This window comes from Epinephelus fuscoguttatus, linkage group LG5 (assembly GCF_011397635.1).
Source record: "Epinephelus fuscoguttatus linkage group LG5, E.fuscoguttatus.final_Chr_v1".
Lineage (NCBI taxonomy): Eukaryota > Metazoa > Chordata > Actinopteri > Perciformes > Serranidae > Epinephelus > Epinephelus fuscoguttatus.
This window is the reverse complement of record NC_064756.1, coordinates 33,425,975-33,442,929: the sequence shown is the minus strand read 5'-3', so window position 1 is coordinate 33,442,929 and position 16,955 is coordinate 33,425,975. Positions and strand designations below refer to the sequence as shown.

Genomic DNA, 16,955 nt, shown 5'->3' with positions numbered 1-16,955 from the left:
AGAGAAGAAGGCAAGAAGAAATGACCCAAAAAAATAGCGAGAAATTTGTAAAATTAAAGAATTCGAAATTAAAAAAATACTATAAAGTTAGTTTTAAAAAAAAAAAAAAAAGGGAAGAAAGAAACAAAGTTGAAAACAAACAAACAAGGAAATGACCTGGATAGAGTGCTTAAAAATCCTAATAATTCTAATAAATTTAGACTTGTAACCATTTAATAATTCTTAAATGTAATAATAATAATTATTACCATTATGCTAAATAGTAAAAAAACATATATTAGTAAATAGTAAATAGTTCTCCCCTAGCTTTTTTCTTTTTTCCTGTTTTTTTAATATATATATATATATATGTATATATATATATATTTTTATTTTTATTTTTTTTTTTTCAGTTGGTCAGACATTTCTTACCAAGTTGCTCATTGCCTTTAATCCCATGTTTTTGAAAGAAATTGCACCAATTGGCTCAGAGGTCAAAGGTTCAAATACTGATGAAAAGCGTCTAAAGAAGAAAACTGATGTCTCTCCAGGTTTCAAAGGGTTAAAGATAACCCTGGAAAGATAACACTGGGCTATCTATGCAGTCGATGGACACAAATACTTTTGAAATTAGTGCTACATGAGCAGAGAAAGCTGCAGTTATACAAGTAAAAAATATTAAAGTTGTGGTTTTCCACTTTAGTCAAAACAGAGCTCAGTATGCTTTTAGAGCTCACAACTGTCGGAAAGATGTCACATTTTAGTAAGAGCGCCGCACTTCAAACTGGTTTTCAATATTCTCAGCAGCAGGAGCCGTGAGCAGCCACTCCCAGGGGTGTGATGCAGTCTTTGTCTATTATGATACTTTTGACATGATAGCTTGTGTAATAGATTATTGACCTCCTGTTCTCTCTGAATATTGTGAAAATCCTTTGAAGACAACAGTTCCCCTGCTCTATTTTATTTTCCTCTGTACCTGTCTTAGTCCTTATTCATTCCATGGATATTTAAATCAAGCAGTAGCAGTGAAGGCAGCACAATTAAATCTCTCTCATGTTTAAAAGTGGGCTGGGCAGGCATGATGTCTGGGGCCATTTTTTCTTCCCCCCAGGTCCGTCTCTGATTGAAATACATTGTAACTTAGAGTGTTAAGTGTGGAATGGTAATTCAACTGTTCCTCAGCTAACTGTGAGGTATCTCAATATTAAAAGGGGGTTGCAGGGAATGTAGATGTGTAGTGCTGTATAAGTGATGCATGAAGTCATTTTCACCAAGGGCAAAAGAGTCGTGCACCAGATATATGGTTGCGTATGGGGAAATGGATGAGTATTTGCATGCACTTCCCAGAGCTGGACCATATAATAAATATATCGCTGTATTTGTTTACCTAAAAAATAACCATTAACCCTTTAAAAAAACAGACCTCCTGTAATGGCTGCGGGGGGTTGTTGTTTGCATAATCCTAGATATATATCAATCTGCAATAAAAACCATAATAGCCAGAGCATTCATTCTTTTGCAGCAGAAAACTAAGACTTTTGTCTTCCCTTCACCATGTCATTACCTCATGTTATCTTACCCTACAGGTGGTGCAAATGTAGTATTTTGCTGTAATTACACCAGAATAGTCCCCAGGATTTTCCATGTATTGGCCTCTGGGAGATTGTTGTTTACATAATTCTGTATATCGATTTAAAATAAAAACTATAACAGCTATAGTGTGCATTTTTTTGCAGCAGAAAGCTAAGGCCTCTGTCTTCTGTGTCATTATGTTGTATGCTGGTAATGACATCACTGTGCTACATTAAGTGAGGCGCAAAACTGTGTGACTGGGCCTTAGAAACGTATGATGAATCACAGCAGCTTTGCTTAAAAAAATCATGATATCTAAAAAAATAAATAATCTACAAAGTTTAAATAACTTATGGGGCGTTTTTTATGTTTCTACATTTAATATTTTTTTGTATTTTTATTTAGTAAAATCTGATGAACAAATGTCCATTTTTTTAACAACACCGTTTCAATACTCAATTATTATAGTTTATTAACTTGTGTAACTTTTTAGCTTAGGTTGTACAGACTTTTACGGCATGTGAAGAAACTCCAAGTAATGCAGCACAATAATAAAAACCAATGTAAGCAGTGGCACAGTATTTTTAGTGCAGAGTTCAAACAGTTAAAATATGGAGCTTTGTTAAAAGTCATACCCAAGCAATTGAGGTTATCTTCACAGTATTATCTTGGATGTATAAAAACACAAACTTTGAGATCTATTTTTGGTCCCACCATCAGTGCCTGGTGGACTTCCTCCAACTGGCAGAAGAACCTGAGTTGTGACAGCCTGTCCTCTTATACTCACAACTTGAGCCCAGGAAATGAAATCAAAAAAGAAAAAGAAATTTATTGTTGATTATCTGTAAGCATGACGAGTTGGGCTCAACATTCAAGTCTTGGCAGTCAAGAATCTTTGGTGTGTACAGTGATCAACACTATAATCAGTACCAGGGGATTGTGAGTTTGGCATTTCAGAGTACACGAGTGCGTACAATAAGCCTGTGTGCTGACGCCAAAGTTTGTGAAACGGAGTTGTGCTATAATGTGCCACATAGCCTGAAGCCAATTACAAAAGTTTGTTGTCATTTGCTTAATATTTTAATCCATCATGTCACTGTAGAATTATGATGTACCTCCAATATGGGCGTTGGATTAAAGAAAAAATACATCAGTAACAGCATGCTGGATAGAGACTTCCAAACTCCCTATTAAGAGGCATGATGGCATAATACCATACATCATACAACACCACTGCGGTTTCATCGTTACTCTGACAAGGTTGAAGAAACTCGTACAATTTCCCTCGTACACTGAGGATCAGGGAGAAAAGACTGGGTTTTAGTAAGTAGTCCACTATGATAGGAGGTGAGGTGAGGTTGCATATGATGTATGGATTGTTCTATCTGTAATGATATCCCGCTGAATAAATGGTCTCAAGCATAATCAGCTTCAGTCAATATAATCTCCCTGTGAAGGTCTTCATTAATCTTACAGGCTATGGATAATCATGTCCGTCTACTTGAGTCCCCATGAGCGTCTCACCTACTTACTGTATGTTTTTCTAATTAATTTTTCACACCACAGTCGTCCAGAGGCTGCAGACGAGCCTGAGACTCACACGTGTCTCATGTGCTGTGCCGACACAATGACCTAATACAAGCAGATCTAATACAAGTAGATGAGTTTCTCCCTATTTCCCGGGGTCTTCCTTCAGTTCACTTAGAATATGTCATCTCCCCTTAGCCTCACCTTCACCTCTGTTGTTAGCAAAGGGCGAAGGTTTTGTGTCAACATTGGAGGGGGGAGGGGTCTCTGAAACAGAGGGTTGGGGCGTCTTGTGCCAGAAAATCTTGAGCATCTAACACTTAAAGAGATAGTTCAGATTTTTTTTATGTGGGGTTGTATGAGGTAATTTCAATGTAGTAGATGCCAGGCAGCATGCTCCCAGTTTGGAGAAAAAGGCTGCAGTCCGATGAAGCAAAACAACGTACCGAGGCTCAGCAACAAATTGTATTTGAACCACCTGAAAAAGTCCCACCTAAAAAAATAAATATCAGTTAAAGCATATTTTATATTGAGAGAATTTTCACTGCTTTTCTAAGACTTTATTGAATGCTAAATTTATACAGTAATATGATAATTACACACCAAAATGTCATCTCCATTCAAGTAAACCCACAGTCTACCATCCGGGTGATAATAATAACAAGGAAACAGGAGCGTTTGGCTTTTTGTTCTTTGTTCAAGTACTAAATGGCTCTTGTCTCCTCCAGCGATGTTATCATGAAGGTGGTGTTAAGACCTGAAACGATCTCCGATGGCGTTGCTCTCCGGCTCCCTAAAATGCAGCAGGTGCAGACCTTTCAACAACAATGAGTGTTTCTGATTTTGCACCCTCTGAAAGATAGGGATCAGTGGGATCTGCAAGGGTCATTGCTTTTATCAGATGAAGGTGACAGCTGACAAGATCAAGTGCCTGTCGGCTTCAGTAGTCAAACAAACAAAAGAGACTTTTTTTTTGTTTAGTATTCTGTATTTGTCAAGGTTTAGCCCCAGACTGGAATGTTATTTTCCTGGAAAAAGGAAATGGACGTTTATAACTTTCACTCGGCAAAACAATATGACATGTATAGGCTCTTACTGACACTGTATGATGTATATGCAAACACTCCTGAAATAAGAGATCCTGTGAATTCAGTTTTATTTACTATGTATCCACAAATGGGAATAATAGGCCATTGCCACTAAAAGCTTTATAATTTTCTTCAAGATTCTCCCATGAATTAGATTTACATATGTTGAGTGCACACTGAGATGCCTCTAATTTTGAATGTTTTCACTGACAAAACCACACTCAAGCAACATTTTCATCCCATTTCCCCATTAATTAATTGTAATAAAATTATTTATGAATAAACTACTGAACTAGAAAGGGCAAAAAAATCAACCCAAATATCCCCAGTCACCTTTTTGAGTTGGGGTCACCCCTGCAGTCGAGATTTGTTACTGTCTTACCAGTTTATTACTGCAGGGACACTTAAAAATATTAAGTACAATCCAACATAACACTTTCACCTCCACTGACATTAAGATAAGCCTTTATTGATCCCCAGAGTGGGCGTTCAGTGATAATAATTAAAAGGGGGAAAGAAAAAATGCTGCTCAAGAAGTGTGTAGAACAATTAAGCAGCGCTGCAAAACTGCAGCCTTCACAATAAAAGTCAAATCAGTGCCTCTCTGATTTTGTTGCAGCATGACTGAATGAACTAACCACAAAGCCTTAGTCATGTTACACAACATTATAACTTGGCTCAATTGTTTCGATTTTGTCACCTAAGCACAGTGATACACACTCGGGGGAAATCCTTTATGGCTTTGGCCCGGTCTGAATCTGCAGTGACAGGTTGCTTTAACACTGCAGCTCAGTGTGTTATTGCTACTTCTCTGTGTGATCCTTTACTATTTTTGTTCGGTTCACTTCTCTTCGTCCTATAATGCCAAGGGCTGGGAACCCTTATTCCACATCATATTTATTATCACAAATCATAAGTCTAATGAATGTATTTACATTACATGATAATGTGTTACCAAGACAGACGAACAACAGCTGGCATTGAGATGGTATGATGTGTTTACATCTCACATGTACTACTGTAAGAGAAGTGAGTCTTTTGTCCTGACAGCAGTTTGAGCCTTTACTTAATGAAGTCAGTGCAGCTGTCATCCTTTAATAGGATTAATTCATATTATATCTCTGTGACAACTTAATTGTCAGAGAGATGCTGGGATGTGCTGTCATATATTCATGTCCGTAACAAACCGACTGAAGTCCAGTCTGCTGCTGACAGTTTGGTTTCATTCAGATAAAACAGGTGTGGATTATTTTCTGAACTCTGTTTTAATTAATGTATATACTGCCGGAGTGTGAAACACTGATGATGATTAGTGAGCCCCACATAGTGAGTAGGTGTGCAAAGAGGCTTTGATGCAAATATAGCAGACAGTAATTAGTTAACTTCACTATGATATATCTTTCTTCTTGATGACGCACACGTCACCAGGAAATCCCTAACAAAATATAGCTTACATTGTGTTCATTAAGTTCATTCAATAACCTTGTTAACTTCCCCATTTCCTGCAAAACAGGACTTCACAGTGACAGAGGTGGGTGATGAGTTGGCACCTGACACTTGCAAAGCCTTCTGAATTTGGAGGCTTGTGTGTCAATGCTGTATTGTTCAAAAGAAAACTTTGATGTTTCTCAGAATCTGTCATTTTTTCATACCCTAGAGTTGCCATAATGTTCTGCTCATGTTCAGAGATCTTCAAATAGCAGAGCTAAATATTAAAGGAGAGACAAAGATGGTGTAAGAGGTGCAAAAATGTGAAATAGCAGACGCTGGATCAGAATTATAACTCTCAGGAAGACTTGCTGACTAATCAATAAAACATATCCAAAAGGAGAACAGTGCTTAGGATAAAGAGGCATTAAACCAAGTAATTGCTTTCAATAAACAGTGCTTATGAGAATTGTTATAAATCAAAGTACAGGGACATTTTTCTAAGACCAGTAGAAACCAGTTGAACCATTGTTAAGCATCTATAAATATGAGATAATTGGTATAACATCACATAGTGTGTTCGTATATCTACATGTTATGATTAAGGTAGCATCACTTATCAGGCATCACTTATCTTACCTGAAGTTAATATGATTTTCAGCTTTACCGTCTGTCAAAGGAAAAACTGTAAAGCTCTGCATTGTTCAGCCGACCGTGAGCATGGTTTACGCCTTCATCGAGCTGATTCTCAGCAAGATATATAATTCAACTTACTACCAACCTGCTACTAATTGCTTTGCTTATCAATCTTCAAACTCACAATACCTTTAATTTCAAATAGAGTCCCATATTCGGCTTCTCCCTATAATATGTAATACAGTAATTGCCCTCTCTCCATTTGTAGATAGGAGTATTTTTGCAGCTGACAAGTCCCTGAGGGTACATAATTATTTCTCAGTTTTGTTCAGTTCTTTTATAGCACTTTATCATGCAGCGCAAAACACTCCCACCCCCCTTTGCAGAACTCTGATTAGACTCTTGCTGAGATTCAAGCGTCTCGTTTTTTGCAGTTTTCTTTAAGCATTATACCCAAACAGAACTGGTTCCATATCTTCAGTATGTTTCAGCTATTTGTGTCTGTATTGTACAGTTGCTTAGGAAGCTATGTATTGATGATCAGCTGTCACGGGTGAGCTAATTGCGTGTGTAATCTTGAATTGTTGCATTCGTAGTATCATGAAAGACAACACACTGGCACATTACCCTACATAAAGTGGATTGAATTCCTTAAATGTGAGTAGTAGAATAATGCGTTGACAACAATGACTAGTGACAGCCTCAAGTGTAGTTTACATTTCAGAGAGGATAATATTCTGAACCCTCCATGGACTCTTTTACTTTAAAGGAAGCTGTTTCTCTTCCAGTTCTGCTACACTACACCATTTTATACAATTGGAGACTTTGATGATGGTGATTTTCAGAATAGGCAGAGTATCTGTTGTACCTTGTAAGAAGTGCATGTTTTCACCTAAGGCATTGTAAGCGCCTTTACATGGTAAATGGCAACTATGCTCCAGAAAAGGACTGACTACATGGGAACCAAAGGAGAAAAACTCTGAGCGTTCTTCTAGTAATGGAGAATAAAGAAGTTTTTACATAAGAAGTTAGATATTTATTGGGTATTTCACTTCTTTTTAACAAGTGCCTTGGTGATGATTTGGAAAATTATTGTTCTCTTAAGTGGATATTAGGCCTGAGGAGGAATTGATATAGACTCACCAAGGCTTCAAAGCTCCAAATCTTCATTTGGCTTTTTCCTCAGAAATCTATTACATCACAGATACTATGCCCATGTTTTTCTACAGTGTATGTATTTCCTGCAGACTGTAAGAAATGCATTCTAGGTTTTTTCCCTGCTATTCTGCTCAGAGCTGTCTCTGAATCGTGACACCCCCTTATCCTGCTGTCTCCGCTCTTTTCTCTTTTGTGTTTCTGTTCGGCAAGATCTCTGCCTCATAGAACACTAGTTTGTTGCATATCATTTCTCATGCAGCAGCAAGGGAAACTGATTCGAGCTCATCGGTTTTATAGAGGAGGAGGATTGTACAGAGAATAGTAGATTACAGAGGTTACAATATGATACACTGTTTAATCAAACATGAAGCATTCTGATTTGTATCTCCGTGTGGGGTAAACCTGGAGAGGGTCATGCATTTGATCGTGTTTGTGTGTTTGTATCTGTCAGACTGTGGCTAATCTCACAAACTACTGGACCAGTCAACCTTATATTTTGTGTGCACATTTATGACTGTATGCTCAAGGATCCCTTGTGGTTGTGGTGATGCACAGCTGTTGGAAATCCCGTTTATGACTGTTTTGTACTGCCATTGACTGCTGACTCCTCGTTTTTCTTAACCAACCAGAAGGGGCCACAATTCCTGCAAAAGAATAGAGGAAAAGGCTTTTACGGCAATTGGCTAGGCGAGGAACACGAAGTCCTACTGTCTGTTGCAGGCCGCGTTTTGGCCTTTGTCGTGAGTCATAAACTGACATCCACAGAAAAGTTCGATCTCATTTTGAGCTGGTGGCAGGTTAATTCTATACCCGATATGCTATGATCCACTGAAGTTAGGCACAATATAAAATGGAAAAATAACAATTTTGTTATCTTCACCACCATCTTGACTGTAAGGGAGCCAGGAGTGACAGTTCCTCTGCTCCAGCAGCTGCCTGGCAAAGATCTTTTGTAGTTTAAACTGTCAAATTAGCATTTTCTTGTTTTTTTTTCTCACCATATGGACATCAAGTCAAGATATTTTTCCAAATATTTTTCTAAGACAAAATTCTTCGGGTCAAATTTTTGTCGCCATTGAGTAATAGACTAATTTTACTCAAAGACATGACTAGTCGAGTCAATTAAATTTATTTAGCCCAGTATCACAAATCACAAATTTGCCTGAAGGATCTCTACAATCTGTACATCTTTTGGCCTTAGCCCCTCAATTCAGATAAGCTAAAACTCCCCAAAAGACCCTTTGGAGGTAAAGCAACACAGTAGGGAAACCTCTCCCATGACGTGTTTACAGAATAGACCAACATAATAAAGTAACCATATATGATTTAACTGTTCACTGTCTTTCTTTTTTCCCCAGACTTTGCAAGAGCTGTTGCAGCACGGCCTATATCATATGCAGCGGTATTACGAATGAAACCAGACAGCTCGTCAGTGCTCAACTCGCGCAGCAGACCTCGACAACACCACAGTGGTGGGCTGGTGACTCCTGACTGGCCTGCTTTCTCCAGTCATCCCCTGTCAGCCCTGAGTCTGCTCAGCTCTCAGGAGGACTACAGGAGTGAAGGTAAAACTAATGGTGCGGTCAAACCTACAGTTTGTTTGCTCTTGTCTGAACCAAAATGGAAAAGTTTTGCTCTTTGGGTTTGCTTAAGTTCACACTCACAAACAAATTGTGCATAAAGGTAAAACACCCTAACAAATAGCTCATTAATGGTACAATTTGGAGACTCGTCTCCCTGCATATATTTCATCCGCAGCTTTAGCCAAGGATAATGAACACTTGTGTACACTTTGGCATAATTTACCCACTGTGGTGTTCATTAGTTAAGAAAATGGGAAGAGGAAGCTGAATATGATTATCTGTAAAGAGTGATTTGCCTTCAGTTTGTTTTGTCAGGAGTTATTGCTAGCTATAAAATGTCAGCATCTGCCTCCTTCTGCCAAGCGAGCTTTGCATTTTGGTTCTATTTCGCTTTATTAGTGCAGGATTACATTCTCAGCTCTGACCGACCGCCTTGTAATCACACCATGCAGGACTGCGACCTGAATTTTCAGGCAGTCTTATTGCAAATGGGAGGTGTCACTTGAGCCCAGATGACTTTGTTCTCACCTGCCAAAAAGAAGCAAACTGAAAGGGTGGACACTTCAGAGTTGGAAAGAAACCACTCCAAACATGTCTGGTGTAAATGCACTCTGCTATCTCTGCTCTCTGCCAACAGTCTGCCATCTCTGCCCTAGCTCTATGTGTGCAGGCTTCCTGCCTGTTTAGATCTGGTCTGGAAATGAATCTCACCTATCCATCATCACCGTGCAGGGTCTGCAGTGACCAGGGTCACGCCCTTTGTGAAATTGAAGTGGGATCATGGCAATATCCAGCCCTCTTTGTGTTCCTGTCAGTATAGAAACTATAGATATGATGGATATCTTTGTCAAAATGGAAGATTTAATATCCCAAACACAACGTGGAAACACACCGTCATAAATCTACATGGGTTACTTGCTTACATCCTGACTTACAGTATGAATAATCTAGAGGATATAATGACACATTGATGCTTTAATATATGATTAATCATATCATGCTTATTGCATCTGGAGTGCTTAATTAATGCAAATCTGAAGTAGCTGCTGAATTAGCAGGAAGGATCCTGGCAAACACTGGGAACAATGACTTGGTAACGTTACAGTAAAAACAGGCAGAAAATAGGAATAACAATAAACTTTTTTCATTTATTTTTTTCTGTTTCACTCTGTTTCTTTTTTTGTGCCCCCCCGCTGATCTTTCTGTCTTTCTTACTTTCTGACAGCATTATCACTATGTAGCCGTAAAATGACTTACATCTCTATAACCAAGGTGAGAGTAATGTCTCTCCATTGTCAGTGGTGACAAGAGCATTATACCATTGCACTGGATTGATGTTCGGTGGATGAAATGGATGCCAAAAAGTAATACACCTTCTCTGGCTTAAAGGGGATATTGCTTTTTTTGGCTCTGTGACTGACAGATGGCCATGGCACTTGAAGTTGAGTGATTTAAACAACTTCTATGCTTGTGTGTCTGTACTTCATACACACACAGACCATATGTCCTTAAGCACTGAAATCTGTTTCGTTTTTGTCATCCATCACTTTCATGTTGTCAGAGGGTCAAAACATGTTTTTAGGTGGACTCAGCTTCAGTAATTAAGTAATAATTAAGCGACGGGGTGTCCTAACAAACAGAATTACAGCAAGCTACGTCAACACCATCTATATGCATGTCAGGGAACCTCCAGTTGCATACGTATACTACAGTAACTTACCATTTATATAAGATGTTTGTGCTTGAATTGTCTTTTTATCTGATTACTTTGATGTGAATGTAATCCACGGTTAGTTTCACCTGCCATCTGAAGCAGAAAGCACAGCCTTTTTCTATCGCTCTCTGCAGATATATTAATAACTGAGACTTTAGATCGGGTTCAGCTGTGAGAGAAGTACAGTGCATTTAGAAAAGACAATGACGGTCTTTTTCTTGTTTTGGCTTTGTGCTCCTGCTCACTGGATTTAAAATGAAACAATAACTTTGAGGTTAAAGTGTTGAGTTTCAGCTTTAATTTGAAAGCTTTTACATCCACATCAGGTGAACAATGTGGGAATTGTTGGCCTTTTTACCCTTTATACCTCAATTTTAGATCATATTTAATGATATATAATTCTTTGAAGGTAATGACTGCCTGTCTATGACCCACACACATTAGCAGACATTTGGTATGTTCCCTCGTGATGCTCTGCTGGGTCTTGATAATTCCTTGTTCAAACTGAAACCTTATTCTTTTATTAGAAATAGAAATAATTTTACCATACATCATGGCCCAGCAGCCAGGTGGAGCATACTGGTATTGTTGAATGTTGTATGTGCTGTAGGGAATTAGACGGAGAAATATAGAAAATGTGCCCCCCTGCTGGCGACAACCATAGCCGACAGGCATTGTTTTTTGGTTGTCCATCCATCCATCTGGTACATTATTGTGAATGCAATATGAAAAGAATGCCTTCAGGGCATTGCCTCAAATTTGGCACAAACATCCTCGTAGACTCGGCGATGAACTGATTAGATTTTGGTGGTTAAAGGTCACTGTGACCTCACAAAACACATTTTTGGCCATAACTGAAGAACTGATGTGTGATCTATGACAAAATTTCACAAACATTTCTATTTGGCTACAATAGGTTAGGAACAGGAATTGGCTACAATTCAAAAGGTCAAAGGTCGTCTTCACTGTGACGTCGTAATGTTCTGCAAAAATACTTTCTGGCCATTATGCTATGCCATAACTCAGAAACAGGAACAGCAGAGAAGACTTTCGGTCGGATACTGACAACTTTTTCTCATTTTCAGATACGCGTCAAATACTGACGCTTTGTCTTGCCCACCAGCGTCTCATAGCTACGCACAGGGTATCTTGTAGCATATCTGTGTGATGCATTGCAGAAACTATTAGGCAACAATGCTACTTGGTTAGGATTAGAAAAAAGAGTAAGCAGATTTGTTACGTAGCATAAAGTAAGTAACGTAAATATGTCATCTGATCGACAACAGTGTGCAACAACAGTACAAAAATGATGTAACGTTACATCAAAATAGTGACTTTTGGTTTCACACAGGACGTAGGTGAAGCCTCCACCCCGTCCACCTTACTCTCCTTATACTATGTCAGTTGCTCTGAGCATCATGTGTTGCCGCAAATGGGTTTACATTGGAGTGAATTGTGAGTTAATTTATAGGCCTGTGCGTCAAATAAAGTCGCTAAAAGGTGCCTTTGGCGTCAATATGACATGCCAAGGGGCGTGACAAAGTGGCAATATTTGACACCCATTTGAATGAGAACTGTATGATACTGAACTGGTGACACTAATCTTTGGTGTCCACCTTAAAGCTGTGGTGATTGTATAGACTGTCTGTCAGACTGTCAGCTGAAGATGCGTGTGAAGAATCCATGTATTAGAATATGTAGCTCCTTTGCAGCAGCATCCACATCTGAAGCATTGTCTGATGTCATAAGAGTCTGGGCAGACAGGGATGTAAACTGCGACTCATCTGGTTGGCGGAGGCACACAACTGAGGCAGTAATTTTAGTTTAGCACTAGAAACAATACAAGCACTGAATTGCTTTGCTTTATATGCACAGCAAGGTTTGCAACTTAATATCGGTTCATTTTCCTCCACTGATTAGGGTATTATTTCAAAAGCTTTTTATTTCCCTGCAGAGCAGTAAATTGCTGACAAAGGGTTGCTGAGATTATACATACCCTGAGAAAAAAGCCATGATTCTTTTTTTGTCATCAGATCATTCCTAAATAGTGAGAAGTACTCAAGACTGGTGACTTGCATTGTTTTATTACTGTATTTATGCACCCAAATAAAACGCCATCCAAACCTAAATTCTCACTCCAGTGACATCTCTTTAAACAAAGAGCATAAATATCGATATACTGTTTTCAGCTGCTGTATTCTGCCTTCACAAACGCAAAGAGCACGTCACTTGTGATCTGTTTACTGCGCTGTTATTCTCTATAAATCTCATAGACAAAGAAAAGAAACACAAGATTCAGCTGTCGGTTGTCTGAGATTCTGAGATGCAATTTACCTGAGAAACCCTCCACAATAAGTGCATCGCTTGTGTGTTAACAGAAGGTTAGATCAAAGAGTGGAGAACTCTGAAGGAACAGAAGAGAATTGCAACAGGGACTGTCAGGCAGAAAATAGCAGACCAACAAGCATATCGATATGTGGGTGCATTTGTGCCGAGGAGAGTTCAAATCTTACACGAGAACCACTTTAAATTACCAGCGAGAGCACTTAAGATCAAGAACCAGCGTGGTGGAGTTATACTTGCACTGTATGTATTAAATAGCATTTCACAGACTTTACATTCTGTAAGGAAGCTTTCAAGGAAATTATTCATTCGTTTATTTGCTGTAGTCGTGGCTTGGACCTACTGGGATAGGGTCTGGGTCTATAGTAGTGTTTCTATTTTATTGCATTGTGTCCTAATTATATTATAAAAATGTCTCTCAATCGTATGTTTACACTTCTGACAATATTTGAATACATATCAATGCAAAGAAAATGCAGCTATTGATTTTGTCAGTGATTATGTGGATTTCTCTTTCTCTCTTTCCATGTATCTGGACATGTATGTGATAAATCTTGTCCCAAACTTTGCATTAAAACCTATTTTACAAGGGTGCTCTGATTTCAATGTCCATGTACCTTTCCATTTTTCATGACCATAGTTATTACCAACTGCTGATAATGTATAGGGTCCTATTTTTATCTGTGTCCCATGTGCACTGCACCCTTCCAGCCAAAAGAAACAACACAAGTCTGGCAGCACTCCCTCCATGTGGAGCAGTTGATGGCAGCTCATCAGTGTTCCAAATGCCAAATTTCTATACATTTGGGAACCTGCACTATGTTATAGATGCTATGAGTAATGCAGTATTGATGCACAAAGACAGGAGCTGTTTAAAGTAGTTGACTTTACCAATGTGTGAGTCCCAGTCCCAGATGGGAGAATCTTTTCTGAATAATATTTTTACTCCTTGTTTTATTTCTTGTAATTTTGCTTGTTGAGGTTGTTCTTCTTCTTCTAAAAAAAAAGGCCTGCCACAGACTATTAGGAGAACAGTTAACAATGTTGGAGCGCTGACAGAAAAAGAAAAGATTGTGTTGTTGCATTTCCTCCCTGACAAGTTAAAAAACCAGCCTCTTATCAGTGGTCAAATGAGTCTGTTGAAGGACTGAAATAGATGACTGTGAAGAGATGAGAAATACTATGCTGGCACTAGATATACCAACAGGATTTTCCTTATGTTATCCCTCACCTTACGTATGTACCACTAGATACCATTGTTTATGAATTGAGGTCATCGTGGGAAACAAGCCATAGAAACAGCAGATGTGTTCACAGCCGAGTCCAGCCAAGAAATATTACTGCAAAGCTAGGACCCAGTGGGTTAAGACTCGTGTTAACAGCGTTGTTGGCTCATCACTTGGCACCTCAAGGCAAACAACAGCGAGTCCAAAAGATGTACAAGTAATTGGATGATAGCTTCAGGGTTGAGCTTAAAGGTGTGACATTTCAAAAAAAAAATTCCACCATACGTCCAACCAGGTTAACTGTATCATCACAAAGGATCACTTCTAACTTAAGAAGTTGTTATTTCTCCTTTAAAACTACCTCCAGGCTTTCACTGTGAAAGCAAATTCAGACTCTGGCTTTTAGGATTACTGGAATGCTTTTCTAATGTTGTGAAACCAGATCAGATATACAGTTTAACACAACAATATCATCACCTGTCAGAAAGCTGTTGTCTGCCGCAGAATGTCACACCATTTGTTGTAACAATCTATTTTGTGGAGCTGTGCGTTCACCTTTTCTCTTGTTTCCTATAATAGAGCTTGGTAGGAGATATATGCACTTGCACTAACCAAACTGGGGAATAATAAAAAAAGTAATTGGATGTTAAAACGGAATGGCGCTCATGTTGTGATAATTGCAATCATCCTTGTCTTTATCTCTTTTTTCCCTCGTAGAAAGTGAAGAGTATGGGCCTGTTTTCATCCACGAGCCAGACAATGTTATTTTTCCTTTGGATTCAGATGAAAAGAAAGTGGTGATGCACTGTGAAGCACGGGGAAATCCACCACCCACATACAGGTGTGACATATATTTGTCTGTCTCCTAATTGCGGCCCGACTTTCACAGCTCATTAGCGTGTCATTCATCACAATAGCATCTCCTGTTCTTATGTTTTTCAGTTGGTACATCAATGGGACGGAAGTGGCTGCAGAGGCAGACTATCGCTACAGCTTCATCGATGGAAACTTAATTATAACCAATGCAAGTGAGGTCATTGACTATGGGAAGTACCAGTGTAAAGCAGAGAACAGCTTTGGGACCGTCCTAAGTCGAGACGCTCTGTTGCAGTTTGCATGTAAGTAAACTAAAATTTAATAATTCAAACATTTGTGCAATATACAAGGTCTTAAAATGTATTTACCATACACTCTAGCATGTAGCTGTGTATGTATGTGTTTGAAAAGTGTACATTTTAGTTTGTCCAACTTACAGGGGTCTCATACAAGCCAAATAATTAGCTCCAAGCTCTTTGTCTCTCTGCGTTAAAATAAACCTTTCTGGTTCCAGGGGTAAATAAACACTACGCAGGCTACAGTAAGGTTTTTGTTGCTGAGTTTAGTTCCCGCCGGCTCCATCTGATACTGTTGCGTTGCACTGCTAACAGGGTATGTGCCCTCAAATGCCACGTCTCAATGGTAAATGAGAGCAAAAAGCACATTTCTTCCCCAGTAATCCCCTGGCCTAACTCCAAAACATCATCACAGGCTAAGGCAACACACACACAGAGACCAGGAGCACTGTGCTCAGAGGAAAATGCATTGTTGGTTTTTCGCTATAGTTTCCTCAGGAGCAATGACCATAATTGCCTTATTGGCATGTCTTCGGGGAGCTTACCATTCTCACTCTCTGCTATGTTGCTAGAAAGTATAGTGCACGGTCTCATGTGTTGTTATGGGGACTTACAGTTGTTACAGGAATTACTGAGGAAACAAATGGCCAGATTAGCCCAAAACTATGTAAACGGAAAGAATGACTTCTGTTTTATAAAAGCACTTTTTTCTTCAGGCAAACAGAACCAAAGGTTTTTCTTTCTGCCCTTTTGTTTTGTTTTGTTTTCCTTCACAAAGTTTCACATATCAGAGTGATCAAAAAGTGGACAAAAATCAAAAGACCTAAATTAAATATAAGCCAGACCGCGTTGGCAGGCAGAAATGCCCAGATGGTAAAGCACAGACACGCGCTTCAAAAGTGCCGCTAGTTTCTGAGGGACAGGAGCTGCACCTCAACATTTACACTCATCTGTCCTCTCAACTGTCCAGATCTTTTCCTCCCCCTCTCTCCACTTGAGTGTCAAATCTCTATGTAAAAAAAAAAAAAAAAATGAGCATGAGGCTTTTTCTGTGAAAAATTGACCTCGCCTGAAAATGAGCAATGTAACATGTAGGCACTCATTTATTAGTCGAAGCTTCAAGCTGAGACATGGGCAGCTATTTTTAGTTTTGCATAAATACTGTGCATTTGCTTGGCACTATGTTATCCATCAGATTCATAGTAGTGGTATATAATCTTCTGGCATGGTACTTTCCTAATTTTTTTGTTATATGGAATCAGTGTAGTGTGTTGCAATGCACTTTCTTTATTGCACATTTCATCTGCTGCTGTATCTGAAAGACTGAGATGACTGCAATTGCTCATTCTGCCCCACTTAAAAAAAAGCTTAGTGAGTCACAGATGTACAGTACAGATGTACAGAATTGCACTGTAATGTTTATGTTTTTGTTTTTCCATTTACGTGATTAAAGCTCAAACCTAATGCTTACTGTATAAAGAGTGACATTATACTGGAAAGTAAAGCTTTCCTTTTCAGCAAAGGTCAGCTTTGAAGTAAATAACATAGCTACTTAAGAATCTTAGTCTATCACCTTAGGATGTACCATC

At 38.8% G+C, this 16,955-nt stretch overlaps 1 protein-coding gene across 2 annotated transcripts in view; it reads left to right on the top strand.

Annotated features, from left to right (window-relative positions):
• The window catches only part of cntn5 (contactin 5), a 135,215-nt gene that overhangs the window by 42,569 nt on the left and 75,691 nt on the right, over positions 1-16,955 (top strand). For both annotated transcript variants that reach the window (XM_049576274.1, XM_049576273.1), the window contains exons 3-5: positions 8,747-8,953; positions 14,972-15,095; positions 15,197-15,372. In XM_049576274.1, coding sequence (XP_049432231.1) covers positions 8,747-8,953; positions 14,972-15,095; positions 15,197-15,372 — 507 coding nt within the window. The remainder of the gene's footprint in view (positions 1-8,746; positions 8,954-14,971; positions 15,096-15,196; positions 15,373-16,955) is intronic.